General features: G+C 40.3%; 1 protein-coding gene across 6 annotated transcripts; it reads left to right on the forward strand.

The window, feature by feature from the left end:
- Positions 1 to 2,836: 2,836 nt before the first annotated feature.
- On the forward strand, positions 2,837 to 15,618 carry LOC133545256 (endonuclease 8-like 1). 6 transcript variants are annotated; one of them, XM_061890655.1, is made up of 11 exons: positions 2,837 to 2,930; positions 4,923 to 4,980; positions 6,770 to 6,913; positions 7,102 to 7,214; positions 9,607 to 9,715; positions 9,783 to 9,867; positions 9,957 to 10,078; positions 10,155 to 10,182; positions 10,264 to 10,334; positions 10,399 to 10,590; positions 15,503 to 15,618. In XM_061890655.1, exons 6-11 carry the CDS (start codon positions 9,801 to 9,803, stop codon positions 15,527 to 15,529), a joined length of 507 nt encoding a protein of 168 aa, XP_061746639.1. In that variant the 5' UTR covers positions 2,837 to 2,930; positions 4,923 to 4,980; positions 6,770 to 6,913; positions 7,102 to 7,214; positions 9,607 to 9,715; positions 9,783 to 9,800; the 3' UTR covers positions 15,530 to 15,618. The 6 variants fall into 6 exon arrangements, with proteins under 6 accessions (XP_061746639.1, XP_061746637.1, XP_061746635.1 ...); XM_061890653.1 differs by having other exon boundaries at positions 2,838 to 2,930; positions 7,102 to 7,444; XM_061890651.1 differs by having other exon boundaries at positions 2,838 to 2,930; positions 7,102 to 7,444; positions 9,607 to 9,867.
- Positions 15,619 to 20,953: the final 5,335 nt, after the last annotated feature.

Below are 20,953 nucleotides of genomic sequence, written 5' to 3' on the forward strand. Positions count from 1 at the left end.
GGGTGGAAATAGGGCTTCGGAAAAGCAGGAATTCTGGAAAATCCTCAACTTTTTTTGACAAGGAAAAGGGGAAGTTTGAATTTCCAGAATGGTGCAATGAGTCGAAGGTGGAATGGTTTGAATAGGTTAAAACTTCGAAATGTTGTAATGTTGTATCTTTTTTTGTCGTTATTTTATTTGTTATTTTTTATTAAACATTAAAAACTAGATGAGGCAATTCCTGAAGGAATTGCGTGTGATTGCTCCAATGCTGATGATGAACCGAAATCCTGAAATTCTTTTAGCATTGTTGAAATCAAGCACACGATTCCTGAAGAGTCTGAAAATGTTGAAGTTGGAACAGTTGGAATCAGACGGAATAGGTGGAACTTTGAAGGATGTCCCATTGATTTCAATAGGAATTTCCCCAAAACTTAGTCCATGAGTACTGTGCCTATTAGCAACATTTGCAATGACCTGCTAGTCCTTATACTTGTTCAACCAACCCTTTTAAGTTACGGTTTGGTAGTTAACATGGACTACGATTGAAACCGTGATTCAGGATGGTGTGTGGAAAAGTTAAATTCCTGTGTCAAATGTCCAGACCACAAACAACAAGATTAAATAAGTAATACTGAATTTGTCATTTGACTGGGGGCTCTGTTTGATTGATTTGTCCAAAAGTCTTTGACAGTAAAGAAGACTGCCTATGTCCAGTGTAGATTAAAGTCTTGACATTACCTGACCTGTGTGATTGTTAGTGATGGGTTGATGAGGCGTTGCACAGCCTTTTGACACATTTATAAACTGTATTGATCCTGTGTCACTAAATACTGACATCTGCTGGACATTAAAATTCCCTACAGGAAATCTATGGACCAACTCAACTGACACTGATTTTATGACCTAGTATATCCAATAATATAAACCAAGTCATTGAATTTCATTTAGGATTATTTCATATCTTCATTTAAATAATACCATATTTTTTTTAATACTTTTTAGATAAAGTCAATAAATAATGTGAACATGTATCATAACATGGAAATCTAAGAGAACGTGTTGTGAATGAGGATAGTTGTGGACTGGGATTTTTTTTTTTTTTTACACATGCGCTCTGAATACGCACTATTGATTGATTGATTGAAACTTTTATTAGTAGATTGCACAGTTCAGTACATATTCTGTACAATTGACCACTAAATGGTAACACCCCAATAAGTTTTTCAACTTAAGTTTATGGATACCTTAACTGAAACTAAATCAATCAGCACAGCTGACCAAGCTGACCAACAGGTGTTATTATGTTGTACATTCCAACAGGTGTTATTATGTTGTACATTCCAACAGGTGTTATTATGTTGTACATTCCAACAGGTGTTATTATGTTGTACATTCCAACAGGTGTTATTATGTTGTACATTCCAACAGGTGTTATTATGTTGTACATTCCAACAGGTGTTATTATGTTGTACATTCCAACAGGTGTTATTATGTTGTACATTCCAACAGGTGTTATTATGTTGTACATTCCAACAGGTATTATTATGTTGTACATTCCAACAGGTATTATTATGTTGTACATTCCAACAGGTGTTATTATGTTGTACATTCCAACAGGTGTTATTATGTTGTACATTCCAACAGGTGTTATTATGTTGTACATGGCTTACACACCTCCTCTTTCTGCTGTAAACATTGTGAATGATCCACTTGACACTCCCGTGGGGAAACTTTGCTTTGATCAAAAAAATAACAGAAAAATCCGCAGCTTATTCCAAAATGATTGTGTGTCTGTCTCCTATGTCATTTCCTTATGGAATAATGTTGTAAATGACATCTGTTGGACCAAAACGTGGTCCCTTCCTAACAGGTATTTACTTAGCAACAAAGTCAAAGAGATATCATTTAAAATCATCCATCGCTATTACCCTGTAAAGACTGTGATGGTTAGATACAAAAAGGACATTGATGTCACCTGCACCTTTTGTAACATGCACCCAGAGACTGTTAACCACTTGTTTTATACTTGTGAAAACACTCCATCACTATGGCAGGCATCTGTCGCTTCATCCTGGACAATATTTATGACAAATTTGTGCTTTACTTTAAAGATGTGATTTTTGGTTTTACACTGTATGAACAAAAAATTGAAAAGGAATTCTACCTTTGCAAGCTCATTATTTTATTGGCTAAGTTTTATATTCATAAATGTAAGTTTCTTAATACCCGTCCTATCTTTTGTGCCTTTAAAAAAGATCTGGAACTTTACATTAAAACGCTCTCTACCTCTAACAACAAAAAAGCTGTGAAAACGATGATGCTGTGTTCCACATTTAAGTTGTTTGATGAATCTGAATAAGCCTACGGCTTTGCATTTTGTTTATTATTTATATATATATGTTTTTATTCTTTTTTTTAATTATTTTGAACTTACAACCCCCTGGCGCTGTTTTGTACTGTTTTCATAATGTTTTATAATGTTGTATATTGTTGTTTGTCTTACTGTTTGTAATTGTTGACATTTATAAATAAACCTTTAAAAAAAACAACTAAGTGTTGGCTTTCTTCTTCTTCCTTGTTTTAGTTGAAGGTAGGCGCACTGACAACCTTCAAATGTTACGCCACCTACTGTTTCCCCGCTTCTTCTTCTTCTGACGTTAACTGATGGCAAATAACGCGTCATGTCCGCCGCCGTCTGATAGAAAGCATACATTTTCAAATCATTTGAAAATGATGTCCTAGCCAAAAAGGGCTATTTTCAGATGGACATATAAGGAGAAAATGAACTTGATGTAAATCCTGAGATCGCGAGATTTGGCACGGCACTCCATGAATCTGTCCAATCAGATTGGCTTTTCCTGAAAAACACGCATGCGCATTAAGTGGGCGGATGTAATGATTTCGATGGGAAGAAATAATATTCAGCATCGAAGGAATAACAACTGAAAGTAAGTAATACCATTTATTGTTTCTCTTTTGGTATTTATATGACTTTAACACACACCAGTTATTTGTTTTAAACTACTGGAACGTCACGCAGTTACGGAAATAGAGCTATAAATGCCGCAAGCACCTTGCTAGAAGTTGTGATAGTTACCTCCACCGAGGTAAGTATAATAACAAGAAGTGAAATAACAATGAGAGAAATAAATGTTCAGAGAACATTTGAAGTGGAACAATATACATTACTGAACACATAATATAGAGTTTTACATTTACAAGAAGTTCCAGCTATATTCCAGCAACCTTTGTCTGTATTTATCTTCCACCCAACTCTCTCCTTTGAGGCACACATTAAAAGCGTTACTAAAACGGCCTTCTTTCATCTCCGTAATATCGCTAAAATTCGCTCCATTTTGTCCACTAAAGACGCCGAGATCATTATCCATGCGTTTGTTACGTCTCGTCTCGATTACTGTAACCTATTATTTTGGGGTCTCCCCATGTCTAGCATTAAAAGATTACAGTTGGTACAAAATGCGGCTGCTAGACTTTTGACAAGAACAAGAAAGTTTGATCACATTACGCCTATACTGTATATACCTTTATATACATATATACATACATATATACTGTATATACCTTTATATACATATATACATACATATATACTGTATATACCTTTATATACATATATATATACTGTATATACCTTTATATACATATATACATACATATATACTTTATATACCTTTATATACATATATACATACATATATACTGTATATACCTTTATATACGTATATACATACATATATACTGTATATACCTTTATATACATATATACATACATATATACCTATACTGTATATACCTTTATATACATATATACATACATATATACCTATACTGGCTCACCTGCACTGGCTTCCTGTGCACTTAAGATGTGACTTTAAGGTTTTACTACTTACGTATAAAATACTACACGGTCTAGCTCCATCCTATCTTGCCGATTGTATTGTACCATATGTCCCGGCAAGAAATCTGCGTTCAAAAGACTCCGGCTTATTAGTGATTCCCAGAGCCCAAAAAAAGTCTGCGGGCTATAGAGCGTTTTCCGTTCGGGCTCCAGTACTCTGGAATGCCCTTCCGGTAACAGTTGGAGATGCCACCTCAGTAGAAGCATTTAAGTCTCACCTTAAAACTCATCTGTATACTCTAGCCTTTAAATAGACCTCCTTTTTAGACCAGTTGATCTGCCGCTTCTTTTCTTTCTCCTATGTCCCCCCCTCCCTTGTGGAGGGGGTCCGGTCCGATGACCATGGATGAAGTACTGGCTGTCCAGAGTCGAGACCCAGGATGGACCGCTCTTCGGGACCCAGGATGGACCGCTCGCCTGTATTGGTTGGGGACATCTCTACGCTGCTGATCCGCCTCTGCTTGAGATGGTTTCCTGTGGACGGGACTCTCGCTGCTGTCTTGGATCCGCTTGAACTGAACTCTCGCGGCTGTGTTGGAGCCACTATGGATTGAACTTTCACAGTATCATGTTAGACCCGCTCCACATCCATTGCTTTCGGTCCCCTAGAGGGGGGGGGGTTGCCCACATCTGAGGTCCTCTCCAAGGTTTCTCATAGTCAGCATTGTCACTAGCGTCCCACTGGATGTGAATTCTCCCTGCCCACTGGGTGTGAGTTTTCCTTGCCCTTTTGTGGGTTCTTCCGAGGATGTTGTAGTCGTAATGATTTGTACAGTCCTTTGAGACATTTGTGATTTGGGGCTATATAAATAAACATTGATTGATTGATTGATTTATATAGTATTGGAGTGTCGAAATGACAAAAGGAAAAGCTGGAAAAGGATGAAGAAGAACTGGTAAAGAAGTGGAATCAAATAAAAGATCAAGAAGGACTGTAAAGTTGCTGAGTAGACTGGTATAGTGATGGTGCATTAAACTGGCAGCAGATATAATATGTGATACTTTCTTTTTCTTCCTGCAGTCATCCCGTCCTGCAGCATGCACCTATGTGAATGTGGAGAATGACCAGCAATGTCCAAGTAAGTTATATGTATATGCCTGTTCTTTCTTGAAGTCAAGTAGTTCTGATTGAGATTTACAGATAAAAAGCTGTCCACAGTTTGTCAGGAACAAACATGAAAATATTGCTTTCTTTGACCCTGATTACATTAGCACATATGAAGAATGAAACTTCAAATAGGAGTTATCTCAGCATGTGTAATTCATGTTTTTGGAACCTTTCACCTCCAAGTTAAAGCTGGTAGGTAACATCAGGTCATGACTAAGGATGTAACAATATCAACATTTCACGGTATGATATCGTCATAGTGTTAAAGCCAGGGTAAGATATTGTTACAAAAATGTCAAAGTGTGTTAAATGACGTGGGAGGAATGTTTAGGATAAACACACTTACTGTAATTGAACACAAACATCATTTTCATATGTTGCAATCATATTTATCATTAAAAACAGGTATTTTAGGTGCAAAGGAATGGTGCAGAATTTCAAGTAACACACAAAAAACAACATTTTCAAATAAGTGTCTTTAAACTGACATAAACAGTAAACATCCAGTGTAACTAATGTAGAACAATAATGTTTCTTTTGCCAAGAAACTATACTGTGTGTCCGGTATGTTTTTTTTTCAATACAACTTGGTATTATTGTGGGTTTGATGACCTTTTTAGCACATTCAACAATACTGCCATTATAATGCAAACAGTGATCATTTTGGTCACAGTAACGGTGATATGACATTTTGATATTGTTACATCACTGCTGTTTAGTTGAGTGTTTTTAAACTTTGAACTTCCTAAGAAACTGCCCTTTGCAGTCCAAATTGTATTAGTTTGTAGAATACTGATTCTTAAGAGTTAACTAATAATTTGACTTTTAATCATGTAAATACCTCACAAATGCATATTGTCCCTTGCTGACATCTTGGTTTCACATGAACGATATTTTCCAAATAACGGTTCTAACATATAACTCATTCTAATATATTACTCCTATTCCCTAACTTATTGTAGACATTGTGGTGTGTAGTGTCAGCAAATGTCTTATTTTGTGCATGTCCACATTTCCTCTGGTGAGCTGCAAGGGCTCTGGGTCGATTTGGAAATGGTCTGGATGAACGTGGCATGCTTTACCTTGCAGTATGCAGACTTTGTTTAAGGTTCAACTAACACGACAGTTATAGGCACAGAAATATTTCACAGCAACAATTCCTCGGCTAACCTAAGCACAAACGTTCCCATCACTCCTGCACACTTCCACTTTTTCGCCCTTCTATAATGTCCCGTTTGAACCTTGTTTTCCCACACGGCGGGTTTTCATGGGAGAACCAGTTTACTTCTCAGATGAGCCCACTTAATATTGTCAGAAAAAAACACAGCGACTGGTGTTCTCGTTTGATAGCGTCACACATCACGGCATTATTGTGACAATTTTGAAATCAAAATAAGGTTATATTTACAATAATGTTGCATCCCTCGTCAAGATCCTTTCTCATAGGTTTGGTTTGCTGTTGTGTATTTACTAATGATTGGCATTAGCATCCACAACTTTCTTTTTATAGTGTGTGTTGTATTGTGATGAGTTACATTTAACACTGTGGATGATGTGTTACCACAAACACAGAAGATACGTAAACATGAACTACAATGCGCTCAAGATGTGGGGAAAAAGGAAATGCATTCCATTAGCTGGATTTGTATAATGTGTTCAATTTATGTCAACTTCCTTCTTGTTTTGCATGTTTTTGTCTGGTTTTTTTTTTTCAATGATTTGAATCTTTAGAGTTTTTTGGTTCCTCTTCTTTGTGTCAGGGGGTAGCAGCAGGGTAACACTGCATGAGGCGGTGCCCCCTGAAGGAGCCCAAAACACTGCTCTTCAAATGGAACACATCCAACCTTCAGGTGACCGTGCAGGATGTACCACTCTGGAACATCAAGCCTCTCCCCACCTGCCAGGTACACCCACCGTCTTCTGTGGCTGAATAATGTTTTGCTGTGAATTTTGTCACAAAGCAAATCCTGCTCAAATGTGACAAACTTTGGAGTGTAAGAATGTGAGCGATATGCTGAGATGTTATACGTTTTGCCTTGTGACAAAATGTTATCAAAAACCTTTAGTGATTTGTATTCTATTTTACTTTCAGCACATGAAAATATTTCTACTTCTGACCATTGAAGAGAATGGAAAACCATTTTCCAGATCAGCCCTCATACATCCTCCTGATGGCCTAACAACTGAATGACATGTCGATGCTGAGTATGATCCATTTCAATCATTTGAGGAAGCTCTCCCTGATATAGGGGATTGGATGTACAATGACGGACATACGTTTAATGAAGGATTTGAAGATGGTTTGAGTGAGGAGTGTGCAGAAGAGTCCAATTTCAAGGACACAACAGACAAACCAATACATGACAATGCATCAGAAACCATGGCAGAGTGCCTTCTGATCAGCATGGGTTATGTAAACTGTCCTAAAGTCACAGGTAAGGCCCTAAGCCATATGCTCAAAATGTTCAAGTTGCTTTATCCCGATACCCTGAACACAGACTGCTTAAACAGTGTGCAGAAGTTCCAAAACTTTTTTTTATCCCACTCTGCATCATCGCCTACTATATTACATAAATCCTCCAAGAATTGTTTTGGGCCAATAGAAAGTAAACAAATAAAATGCCTGCTTTGTGGGACCAGTGTGTCAGAAGAAAGGTTCTCATCCTTTTTTTAAAGTATGTACAGATTGATTTCTTGTTTACCACAGCACATTCATGTGCCAAATGGGCCCTCGTTGGTGAATATAAACATGCAGGTTTTTCTTTGCTGCAAGATAGTGTAACATATGAGACATGCAGTCATGTTATTCCCCTATTGGAAACCTCTGCAGTACAGTAGTATTCTTGGATGACATATTGGGTAAAGTTGTTTTCCTTGACTTCACATCTATGCCTGGCATAGTGATTGCAGTTCATTTCCCCAACACACTTGAAAAGTTTGAAATAATGAAGAACTGAACTGGCCTAAGAAGCCACAAATCAAATCTTTAATCATTGTTATAAATGCTCTGAAAATACACACTGATGTGATGTTGCCGTGGATTCTGTAAATATGTACTGTATATGGAGTATCATTGTTGATGATGTTTTTGCATTGTGTGTAATATTTCAGTGGCAAATATATTACATTTACTTGTTTAATAAAGCCACTGTCTTTTTTAATGAATACATAGGCCTACTATGCTACTGCATTTTAATATTAGTCCTTATGATGGTGGTTGGAGAGCCAAATATCTTCTGAAGTGGTACTTTGTTAAAAGAATTTGAGAACCACTGCTCTAGAAAGTTCACAAATGTTAAAAGCTCTTACAAAGTGTCTTGTGATCATATCAGTATTGTTTGGGTTCAGTTTTAAATCTCACAATTGTAGTCACTGAGTTACTGTACATGACGTGTGGATAAGAAATCAACAAATTAAGTCCAACTTTATTTAAATAAACCATTTAGATTACAGACCATATATCCATATTGTCTGAATTCATTATTTTCTCCCAATGTTGGCATGAGATCAACTGGAATATGATTGAGGTATAACTAAATTGAGCCCATTAAAATGCATTTTTTTAGAAAACGGGTATATCTAACAACTCAAATAGTGAGCAGTGAGAGACAAAACCAAGTATATCTCTCACTGAGACATCATTGAGACATATTGAAACCAATACTCATCAATTGTCTTTTTGCCGAAATAGAAAAGAGACATCTGAGAACTCAAACAGTGAGTAGTGAGAAACAAAACCAGGTGTTTCTCTCACTGAGTCATAATTGAGACATATTGGAGACCAGCTCATTCATCTCTCATTTTGGTCTTAGTTGAAATGGGGAAAAGAGATAACTATTAGACAACTATGAGATCTCTCATAGTGCTCACTGTGAGCCTTATTTCTCAGGAGATACATTTGAGAAGAATGAGAAAACTACTTTGGTCTCCATTAGTGCTCTTTTATGTCTAGGAGATAGATATAAGACATACATGAGATCTCATCTTCAATTTTGCTTTGCTATGGGAAACAAGTGTTTGATGAGCATTCCTCAACTTTTTCGGTCTTTTTTGACACTCGTGCCAGCTTTTTTTAAGCATGTTGCAGGCATCAAATTCCAAAATGAGCTAATATTTGCAAAAAAAAAAGTTTCTCAGATCCAACATCAAATATCTTGTCTTTGCAGTCTATTCAATTGAATATAAGTTAAAAAGGATTTACAAATCATTGTATTCTGTTTTTATTTACCATTTACACAACGTGCTACTTCACTGGTTTGGGGTTTTGTACATGTTGACAGTACATTGCAGTGTTATTTTGTTACAGCCGTGCCCACTGTGTGAAGTACTTTTGCAAGACTCCTAGCAATAATATTACACTTCACCAAAGAGCCTGCTGTAAAAGAAATGACCATTGAATGAAGATACATACTCAGGTCACCGTGATCTGAAAAGGAGAGTGAAGAATGTTTTTGTATTCCCCAGATTCTAATCATCTTGGATGAATAAACAAGCAATTCCTAATTTCACTTGGAAATGTGTTTACTATAAAAGTGTAGCACTGTTTCCACACAAAATACCTTCTGTTTTTGGAAAGATGCCCATGTGTGTCTTCCAGGTTGAACATTCCACCCTTTGTGCCTGCCCGGACTGTGCTGGAAGGCCTCGAGTCAGAGGATGCGTGTGAAGACAAGAAAGCTGTAAAAAAGGAGATCCATAGCAAAAAGGTCAAATAAGTACAAACAAGTATTTTACCTCGATTATTAACAGTTTATTTTGCCCAAAAATGTTAAGGGAGCCAAAAAGGACAAAATGGAAGAGGAGAATACAGACCTGCTCAGACTTTGCCACACAGTACCGCTGGAGGTGGTGAACTTAGGTAAGAATCCATGTTTCAAGGTTGATCGGGGTGGGGGGAAGACAACGACACAAAGGTGCTCCTCTTATTTAGACTTTTTGTTTATGGAGGTGGGAAAGGTTACGATCCAGAGAAGAAAGACTACTCAGGTTTTGAGGCCTGGTTGCAGTGTTACTATGTGGATGGAATGAAGTCTGTACGCGACCACAATGGCAGGACTATGTGGTTCAAAGTATGCAAACACATTTTCATACGTAACAACTATATTTGTAGCACGTATTGACTAATAGAAAATGGTGTCATTTCAGGGCGATCCAGGTCCTATGGCTCCTAAAGGTAAACGCCAGAAAAAATAGTTGAGATACCATTACACATAAGAGAAAGCTTAGTGTGTCTTTATCTTTTCTCACACACCAGAATCAAAGTCTCCAAAGGCCAAAAAGAGAAAAGATACAGATGCAGACCATGATTACCCCCGCAAGAAAAAGGTATATTCAGTAGGTAATCACCACCAGCACATAGAAATCTAACCCCATTGTGGCTGTACTTCAGGTGTCCAGGAAACACAACTCTGACAGCACAGTGAAGAAAAAAGCAGCCAAAAAGCCCACAAAAGCAGCAAAGGAAGAAGAAAATGGACCTCAAGAAGAAGCCACACCCAGAAGAAGATCAGCAAACACACCTCAGCAAGAACCGAATCCACGTCAGGCAGGAGGAAAAAGAACAATACAGAGCCAGCTGCAGGTCTGATTCTAATAATACTCCCATTTTCTGAAAATATTAAGAGCCTGATCTTTGAGGATCCAATTCCCACACACTTATCTGTGTGCGCAAACTATAAAATTGCATGTACTGTTGGTGGACGTGTTGTATGTGATCTACTTTGTGCAATTGATAGCAGCAAAAGTGGCACAGATCACCCTATTTTTGTGTACTAGAAGCATTATGTGCCCTTGGAAACACTTCTTTCCCTCTACATTCATGTTATTATGCTCTCCACACTGGAGGGGGGCTTATATTAGATTATAGCACATATCGATCATCTAACACCTTTTCTGCAATATAGAATCACAGTATGTATACTATTTGCAGCAGGAATGATCAAACTGCATATTGCAAGACATTTTTTTTAGGAGTTATACTAAATACAAAAAAAAAACGCAACGCTTTTGTTCTTGTTCCCAATTTAAATGAACTCAAAGATCGAAAACTTTGACTATAAACACAAAATACCTGTTCCTCTCAAATATTGTTCACAAATCTGTATACATTTGTTAGTGAGCATTTTTTCTTTGCCAAGATAATCCATCCCACCTGACAGGTGTGCCTTGAGCTGTCCAAAATAAAAGGCCACTGTGAAATGTGCAGTTTTATCACACAACACAATGCTTCAGATGTCGCAAGTTTTGAGGGAGCGTGCAGTAGGCATGCTGACTGCAGCAATGTCCACCAGAGCTGTTGCCCGTCAATTAAATGTTTATTTCTCCGCCATAAGAATAGAATAGAATAGAAAGTACTTTATTGATCCCTGGGGAAATTCAGCACCACAGTTCGCTCACAATAAACAATGATAATAATAAATAATATAATATATATGAATAATATAAATATATTCTACATTTAAGTGCAGTCAAGGAACATATGCATTATACAGTCTGATGGCTGTCGGTGTGAAGGACCTCCTGTGTCGTTCCGTGTTGCATTTTGGGAGTCTGAGCCTTCCACTGAAGGTGCTCATTCTCTCTGCAAGGTCCGAGTGTAGTGGGTGGGAGGTGTTGTCCATAATGGCTAGGAGTTTTGCTAGACTTCTCTCTGACACCACCGCCAGAGAGTCCAGCTCCACTCCCATCTTGTTACTGGCCTTCTCTACCAACTTGTCCAGTCTGTATGTGTCCCTCACTCTCAGCCCACTGCCCCAGCAGGCCACGTCGTACAAGAGGGCGCCTGCCACCAGTGACTCGTAGAACATCTTCAACATCTTTGTACAGACGTTGAAGGATCCTAGCCTCCAAAGGAAATATAGATTCGGCTCTGTCCCTTCTTGTAGAGGGCCTCAGCGTGTTTTGACCCATTCAGCTTGTTGTCCATGTGTACTCCGAGGTATTTATAATCCTCTACCATGTACACATCCACCCCTTTGATGGAAACAGGGGTCGCCAGAGTACTCCTCCTCCTTCCCAGGTCCACAACCAGCTCCTTGGTCTCCGTAACATTGAGCTGGAGGTGGTTCTTTCCACACCATGTGACAAAGTCCTCCACCAGTGTCCTGTATTCCTCGTCATCACCTTCCTCAATACACCCCACTATCGCAGAGTCATCAGAAAACTTCTGAAGGTGGCAGGACTCTGACTGATAGTGGAAATGGGTGGTGTAAATGGTGTAGAGGAAGGGGGAAGAGTACTGTAGCCTCCGGGGCCCCGGTGTTGCTGACCAGCCTGTCAGACACACAGTCCTGCAGTCGCATATACTGTGGTCTGTCAGTCAGGTAATCTACAACCCAGGACACCAAGGGGGCCTCCACCTGCATCTTCTCCAACTTCACACCCAGTAGCCCAGGCCGTTTAGTATAAGCCGCCTCCAAAGGTGTTTCAGAGAATTTGGCAATACATCCAACTGGCCTCACAGCCGCAGACCATATTGATTGGCTGAGACCTGCCACCCGGACAGCTGCTACAACAATTGGTTTGCTTAACCATAGCATTTCTGCACAAACTGTAAGAAACTACCATGAATTGATTAACGTGGACCCCGACTTAAACAAGTTGAAAAACGTATTGGGGTGTTACCAATTAGTGGTCAATTGTACGGAATATGTACTGAACTATGCAATCTACTAATAAAAGTATCAATCAATCAATCTGTCTCAAGAAAGCTCATCTGCATGCTCGTGGTCCTCATCGGGGTCTCGACCTAACTGCAGTTTGTCTTCTTAACCAACTTGAGTGGGCAAATGCTCACACTCAATGGCGTCTGGCACAATACAGAGGTTTTGGTATGTTATTATTGACAGCGAAACCACGTGCATTTTATTGATGGCATTTTCCATGCGCAGAGATACCGTCACGAGACCCTGAGCCCCATTGTTGTACTAATCACCCGAGGCCATCACCTTTATAAATAACATTTACTAACTCATGTTGCAAGGATCTGGAAGCTAAAAACATCCCAGTTCTTGCATGACCAGCATACTCACCGGACATGTCACCCAGTAAGTAATTTTTGAGAGGAATATATATTTTCTGTATAGTAAAAGTTTCAGATCTTTAAGTTCAATTCATGATAAATGGGAGCAAAAACAAAAGTGTTGCGTTTATATATTTGTTCAATACCATATTTTTCGGAGTATAAGTCGCTCCTGCCGAAAATGCATAATAAAGAAGGAAAAAAAACATACAAGTCGCACTGGAGTATAAGTCGCATTTTTGGGGGGAAATTTATTTGATAAAACCAGACGGCAAGAATAGACATTTGAAAGGCAATTTAAAATAAATCAAGATTAGTGAAGAACAGGCTGAATAAGTGTAGGTTATATGAGGCATAAATAAGCAACTGCTATGTTAAGCTAACATATTATGGTAAGAGTCATTCAAATAACTAGAACATATAGAACATGTTATACCTTTAACAAACTATCTCTCACTCCTAATCCATAAATCCCATGAAATCTTATACGTCTAGTCTCTTACGTCAATGAGATAAATAATATTGATATTTTACGGTAATGTGTTAATAATTTCACACATAAGTCGCTCCTGAGTATAAGTCGCACCCCCGGCCAAACTATGAAAAAAAAACTGCTACTTATAGTCCGAAAAATACGGTGCATATTTTCTAAATCAAAAAAGGAATACCATTAAAAAACAACATAAATTAATAGACTTTGGTTTAATCGGCCCTTTAAGTTGTCCAGCAGCTATAAAATGATATTGCTGAATATATATCTTCTTCTTTTTATTTCTAACAGTCCAAATATGACATGCACACGTAGAACAAAGGCTTCTCTGTTCAGTTGTCTTTGCAGCGTGATGGCCTCCTTTCTCACAGCCCTGTGTGCAACTATGTCAGTTGTCTTTGCAGCGTGATGGCCTCCTTTCTCACAGCCCTGTGTGCAACTATGTCAGTTGTCTTTGCAGCGTGATGGCCTCCTTTCTCACAGCCCTGTGTGCAACTATGTCAGTTGTCTTTGCAGCGTGATGGCCTCCTTTCTCACAGCCCTGTGTGCAACTATGTCAGTTGTCTTTGCAGCGTGATGGCCTCCTTTCTCACAGCCCTGTGTGCAACTATGTCAGTTGTCTTTGCAGCGTGATGGCCTCCTTTCTCACAGCCCTGTGTGCAACTATGTCAGTTGTCTTTGCAGCGTGATGGCCTCCTTTCTCACAGCCCTGTGTGCAACTATGTCAGTTGTCTTTGCAGCGTGATGGTCTCCTTTCTCACAGCCCTGTGTGCAACTATGTCAGTTGTCTTTGCAGCGTGATGGCCTCCTTTCTCACAGCCCTGTGTGCAACTATGTCAATTGTCTTTGCAGCGTGATGGCCTCCTTTCTCACAGCCCTGTGTGCAACTATGTCAGTTGTCTTTGCAGCGTGATGGCCTCCTTTCTCACAGCCCTGTGTGCAACTATGTCAGTTGTCTTTGCAGCGTGATGGCCTCCTTTCTCACAGCCCTGTGTGCAACTATGTCAGTTGTCTTTGCAGCGTGATGGCCTCCTTTCTCACAGCCCTGTGTGCAACTATGTCAGTTGTCTTTGCAGCGTGATGGCCTCCTTTCTCACAGCCCTGTGTGCAACTATGTCAGTTGTCTTTGCAGCGTGATGGCCTCCTTTCTCACAGCCCTGTGTGCAACTATGTCAGTTGTCTTTGCAGCGTGATGGTCTCCTTTCTCACAGCCCTGTGTGCAACTATGTCAGTTGTCTTTGCAGCGTGATGGCCTCCTTTCTCACAGCCCTGTGTGCAACTATGTCAATTGTCTTTGCAGCGTGATGGCCTCCTTTCTCACAGCCCTGTGTGCAACTATGTCAGTTGTCTTTGCAGCGTGATGGCCTCCTTTCTCACAGCCCTGTGTGCAACTATGTCAGTTGTCTTTGCAGCGTGATGGCCTCCTTTCTCACAGCCCTGTGTGCAACTATGTCAGTTGTCTTTGCAGCGTGATGGCCTCCTTTCTCACAGCCCTGTGTGCAACTATGTCAGTTGTCTTTGCAGCGTGATGGCCTCCTTTCTCACAGCCCTGTGTGCAACTATGTCAGTTGTCTTTGCAGCGTGATGGCCTCCTTTCTCACAGCCCTGTGTGCAACTATGCCAGTTTGCACGCAGATTTCAGACTTTTTAAGAGGCACGATACTGCCTGCAGGACACTTTCAGCAGTGATAAATCTCACTGTTCATGTTGAGTGATTTGTATTTGCATTTTCTCCTCCCAGTATTGTGGGCATTCTGATAATCAACATATATTCTGCATACATCATTAAGACAAATATGTTAAATGGAGGGAATAAGCGGTAGAAAATGGATGGATGGGATGGATTGCACTCCTTATTTTGCTCATTAATCGACAAATATTTAGATCAGCTTTGCGTGTGCTAACAAGTTTGCATGTGTTTTGATACACATAAACCTTTTGTAGATTATACTGTAAGTGTGGTAAACTTACTTTTTGTTGCAGGCTTCAAGACACGTAGCGGGAGACTGACAAGACAGAATGTCAAGTAAAGGACATCTATTGGAAAATACTGTTTTTATTCCATGATACATATTTTTAATAAACATTCCACACGTTTATTCTTGGCATACTTTTCAATCACAATTCACAATACAGTAAATTATTTGATTTAATGTGAAGTTAATTATATTTATATAGCGCTTTTCTCTTGTGACTCGAAGCGCTTTACATTGTGTAGCCCGATATCTAAGTTACATTTTGAAACCAGTGTGGGTGGCACTGGGAGCAGGTGGGTAAAGTGTCTTGCCCGAGGACACAACAGCAGTGACTAGGTTGGCAGAAGCGGGGATCGAACCTGGAACCCTCAGGTTGCTGGCACGGCCACTCTACCAACCGAGCAGAAATGATGGCTACCGAGCTCTACTCTTTCCTCTCTCCCTCTTGAGTACAGGTAAAAAAACCTTCTTTATGGTGACGGCCACCTATGTCACGTGACACATGCTTCTGTTCCTTGTGTACACATCCACAAACACCACGTGACATACACACATGATCTGGCTCCTACAATGACTAACATGGCTCATTTGCATAATACACTAAAAACTACTTGGGTCTCTGAGGCAGACGATGAGAGTCCTGTAAAATGTATACATACAGTGGGGCAAAAAAGTATTTAGTCAGCAAGTTCTCCCACTTCAAATGATGACAGAGGTCTGTCATTTTCATCATAGGTACACTTCAACTGTGAGAGACGGAATGTGGAAAAAAAATCCAGGAATTCACATTGTAGGAATTTTAAATAATTTATTTGTAAATTACGGTAGAAAATAAGTATTTGGTCAACCATTCAAAGCTCTCACTGATGGAAGGAGGTTTTGGCTCCAAATCTCACGATACATGGCCCCATTCATTCTTTCCTTAACACGGATCAATCGTCCTGTCCCCTTAGCAGAAAAACAGCCCCAAAGCATGATGTTTCCACCCCCATGCTTCACAGTAGGTATGGTGTTCTTGGGATGCAACTTAGTATTCTCCAAATACGACGAGTTGAGTTTATAACAAAATGGATACATGGATGATACAGCAGAGGATTGGGAGAATGTCATGTGGTCAGATGAAACCAAGATAGAACTTTTTGGTACACCAACAACAGGTATGTCACACCTGAGAGACATGGCACACACCAACAACAGGTATGTCACACCTGAGAGACATGGCACACACCAACAACAGGTATGTCACACCTGAGAGACATTGCACACACCAACAACAGGTATGTCACACCTGAGAGACATGGCACACACCAACAACAGGTATGTCACACCTGAGAGACATGGCACACACCAACAACAGGTATGTCACACCTGAGAGACATGGCACACACCAACAACAGGTATGTCACACCTGAGAGACGTGGCACACACCAACAACAGGTATGTCACACCTGAGAGACGTGGCACACACCAACAACAGGTATGTCACACCTGAGAGACGTGGCACACACCAACAACAGGTATGTCACACCTGAGAGACATGGCACACACCAACTACTCAACAACAGGTATGTAACATTGGTATATTGATCCAGATCATGTAGCAACATAACCCAAAATGCTCAATGGTTAAGGCTGCTGCCTCTCACACGGTACTACTGGGTTCAAATCCACAAGATCTTGTTTTTTGTTTCATCTCTATCATTGTTAAATGATTGCATTTGTAAATTAGTGAAAATCCTGTCTTGATGGAACCCAGGATACCTCAATGGTCAACACTGTGATCTTCAAATATGGGGGTACTGGGTTTGAATCCCAATTGGTTTGATATGTAACTTCAGTTCAAAATTGAGCTCCACCTCAATCGTAGTTTACTGGGACAGATGTCACGATTCCATTAATGAAAGAGCTGGACTACACTTCCAACAAGACTCAGGATAGCTCAATGGTTAAGACTGCTGCCTCTCATGCAGAACTACTGGGTTCAAATCCATTGTTAGGAGGTGTTAGTTTATTGTTTTGCCTTGATCATAGTTCACTGATAACATTTGTATATGAGCGAGAACCAAACTTTGTTGGGACCCAGGATAGCTCAATGGTCAACACTGTGGGCTCCTAATACAGGAGTAGTGAGTTCAAATCCCATACATGGAGTCAGTAATTTGGCAGTATGGCGTCAAGACGACATACATTGTGGGCTGCTTCTTCTCCCCCACACAGACTAATGTTATGTGCTACTTCTTTGACTAACATATAGTTGAAAAATTAAGTCAACACTAAAGCTAATAATAATCCAAAATAAAATGTCAAATAGTCAATGATGACACCTCAGGGGTTACCTGTGTGTGTGTGTGTGTGAGAATGAGTGCGTGTGTGTGTAGGAGTGTGTGCGAGTGAGTGTAACTCCTGAGGTGGGTGGGAATAGGATAAATAAAGAGCGTTGACCAATGAGCTCTCCTGGGTACAAATAAAATAAAATAGGTTAATTGTAATTGGATAAAAAAAAAGTAAATTAAATTATTATTTTAACATTACACGGGAGAAATGACACAGTTACAATATTTGTCAACTTGCAGCCTCCAGCTGATCTTTTAAATTACACATCGACCCAAGCAGGAGTCGAACCCCACACTCTTCAACCTGAGTCAACAGTCTTAACCACTGGGCTATCCTGGGTCTTGATGACACAATTTTTTTTCATACACAAATGTAATCGAGGACTGTGGCCCAGTAAAGTTTGATGAGGTAGAACAAAAGACACACAACCTGAGTGAGATTTGAACCCAGTACTTTTCATTCCAAGTCAGATGTCTTAACCCCTGGTCTATCCTGGGTCTTGTGAAGAGAAGATTGTGTTCTATACACAAATGTAATCGAGGACTCCTGGCTCAGTAAAGTATGACAAGCTTAAACAAAATTTTGTCAACATGAGTGGGATTCGAACCCAGTACCTGTCATTTAGAGTCAGCAGTCTTAACCACTGGGCTATCCTGGGTCTTGATGAGATTTTTTTTTTTTCATACACAAATGTAATCGAGGACTGATGGCCCAGTAAAGTTTGATGAGGTAGAACAAAATACAGTTAAGCTGAGTGGGACTTGAGCCCAGTACTTTTCATTCCGAGTCAGATGTCTTAACCCCTGGTCTATCCTGGGTCTTGTGAAGAGAAGATTGTGTTCTATACACAAATGTAATCGAGGACTCCTGGCTCAGTAAAGTATGACAAGCTTAAACAAAATTTTGTCAACATGAGTGGGATTTGAACCCAGTACCTGTCATTCAGAGTCAGCAGTCTTAACCACTGAGCTATCCTGGGTCTTGATGAGGTATATTTTTTTTCATACACAAATGTAATCGAGGACTGATGGCCCAGTAAAGTTTGATGAGGTAGAACAAAATACAGTCAACCTGAGTGTGACTTGAACACAGTACTTTTCATTCCGAGTCAGATGTCTTAACCCCTGGTCTATCCTGGGTCTTGTGAAGTGAAGATTGTGTTCTATACACAAATGTAATCGAGGACTCCTGGCTCTGTAAAGTATAATGAGGTTGGGAATGGGTGAAAAAAATAGAAGATTAAAATAAAATAAAATAAAATATACTAAAATAAAAATGGTCTAAACCTGGGCCCTGGAGAAGGGGTCCAGACTGAGGCCAAGGGAAAAAACAACAACAACTCATAGCCATAGTACACATCCCTCTCACATGTGTGTAAGAGGTAAACATCAAAGAAGACAAAGGACATGAAAGACATTAAAGCAGCGGATACAAGCAGACACTTCTACATCCAGCTATGAATAACAACTAAAAGAAACATAGACACTGTGGTGGTCTCTGCGCTGTTCCACGCCATCGTCCACTGGGGTGGAGGGAGCGTGGCCAGAAACAGGAGCAGACCCAACAAAGCAACCAAGAGAACTGACTCCACTCTAAGCCGCCAACCAACTCTCGGCCAGTGTCCAGTCCGCATGGATGAGCGAGGATACGTCCAAGGAGACTGAGGTGTACGACACCTGCTCACCCAGCCAAGACACCGCCAAGCCTCTCCGTCCCAGCGCTCAGAGCTTGCTCCGCAGACCTGTCCCTTCATCCGCGTCTCCTCCAGTCCCTCCAAAGCGACTCCGGTGTGGCAGACACCCAGCAGCTGGTCTCCATAATCAAAAGGCTCCCGGGAGGAAGATCCAGAAGTCCACAAAAAGCACCACAGAGGTCACGAAAGTGCCACCCCTTGTCACACAGTCCCAAAGGGTCCCGGACCAAAAGGCAAAAAAATATAATAAGACATGAAAACAAGAGGGAAACACAAAATGATGACACAAGAGCACGGAGCTCCTGCCAACAGCAGCCACTACAGCAGCGCCATCTTGGGGGAAAAAAAAAAAAAAATCAATTAGAGCTGGATTTGAACCCAGTGCGCTTAATTCCAAGTGAGAAGTCTTAACCACTGGACTGTCCTGGGTCTTGTGAAGCTATGATTGTGTTCCATACACAAATGTAATTGAGGACTCCTGGCTCAGTAAAGTATGATGAGTTTGAACAAAATGATGTCAACTAGATTGGCATTCGAAACCAGTACCTCTCATTCAGAGTCCGCAGTCTTAACCACTGAGCTATCCTTGGTCTTGTAAAGAATAGATTTCTTTCCATACACAAATGTTATCTATGCAGTGATTTCCCCCCCAGAAAATGTGTTAGTCGTCACCATCACATCTCCATCTCATCTTTGCCTGGGGGGGGGCAATAGACTACAGACTGTGGTGAAGTAGGCCGGCTACGTCGCATGAAGAAACTTTGAATTTTGGGTTGTGTTTTCCGCTCCATATATACGATATATATCTCAATAGATTTTAGGTTCAAAGAACTATGAAATTGTTGCAGGTATGACCACATGGTGGCGATAGTTTCAAAGAACTATGAAGTTGTTGCAGGTATGACCACATGGTGGCGATAGTTTCAAAGAACTATGAAGTTGTTGCAGGTATGACCACATGGTGGCGATAGTTTCAAAGAACTATGAAGTTGTTGCAGGTATGACCACATGGTGGCGATAGTTTCAAAGAACTATGAAATTGATGCAGGTATGACCACATGGTGGCGATAGTTTCAAAGAACTATGAAGTTGTTGCAGGTATGACCACATGGTGGCGATAGAGTGCAGTGGGCGAACTGCAGATGGGAACTACTTCAACATGAGAGGAATAAACATCAAACATGTTGTGGACTCAATTGATGACTTGTTTATTGCTGCAGACAAGCTGGCAGGTATGACAACAACAGGTATGTCACACCTGAGAGACATGGCACACACCAACAACAGGTATGTCACACCTGAGAGACATGGCACACACCAACAACAGGTATGTCACACCTGAGAGACATGGCACACACCAACAACAGGTATGTCACACCTGAGAGACATGGCACACACCAACAACAGGTATGTCACACCTGAGAGACATGG

The sequence above is a fragment of the Nerophis ophidion genome, linkage group LG28, assembly GCF_033978795.1.
Source record: "Nerophis ophidion isolate RoL-2023_Sa linkage group LG28, RoL_Noph_v1.0, whole genome shotgun sequence".
Lineage (NCBI taxonomy): Eukaryota > Metazoa > Chordata > Actinopteri > Syngnathiformes > Syngnathidae > Nerophis > Nerophis ophidion.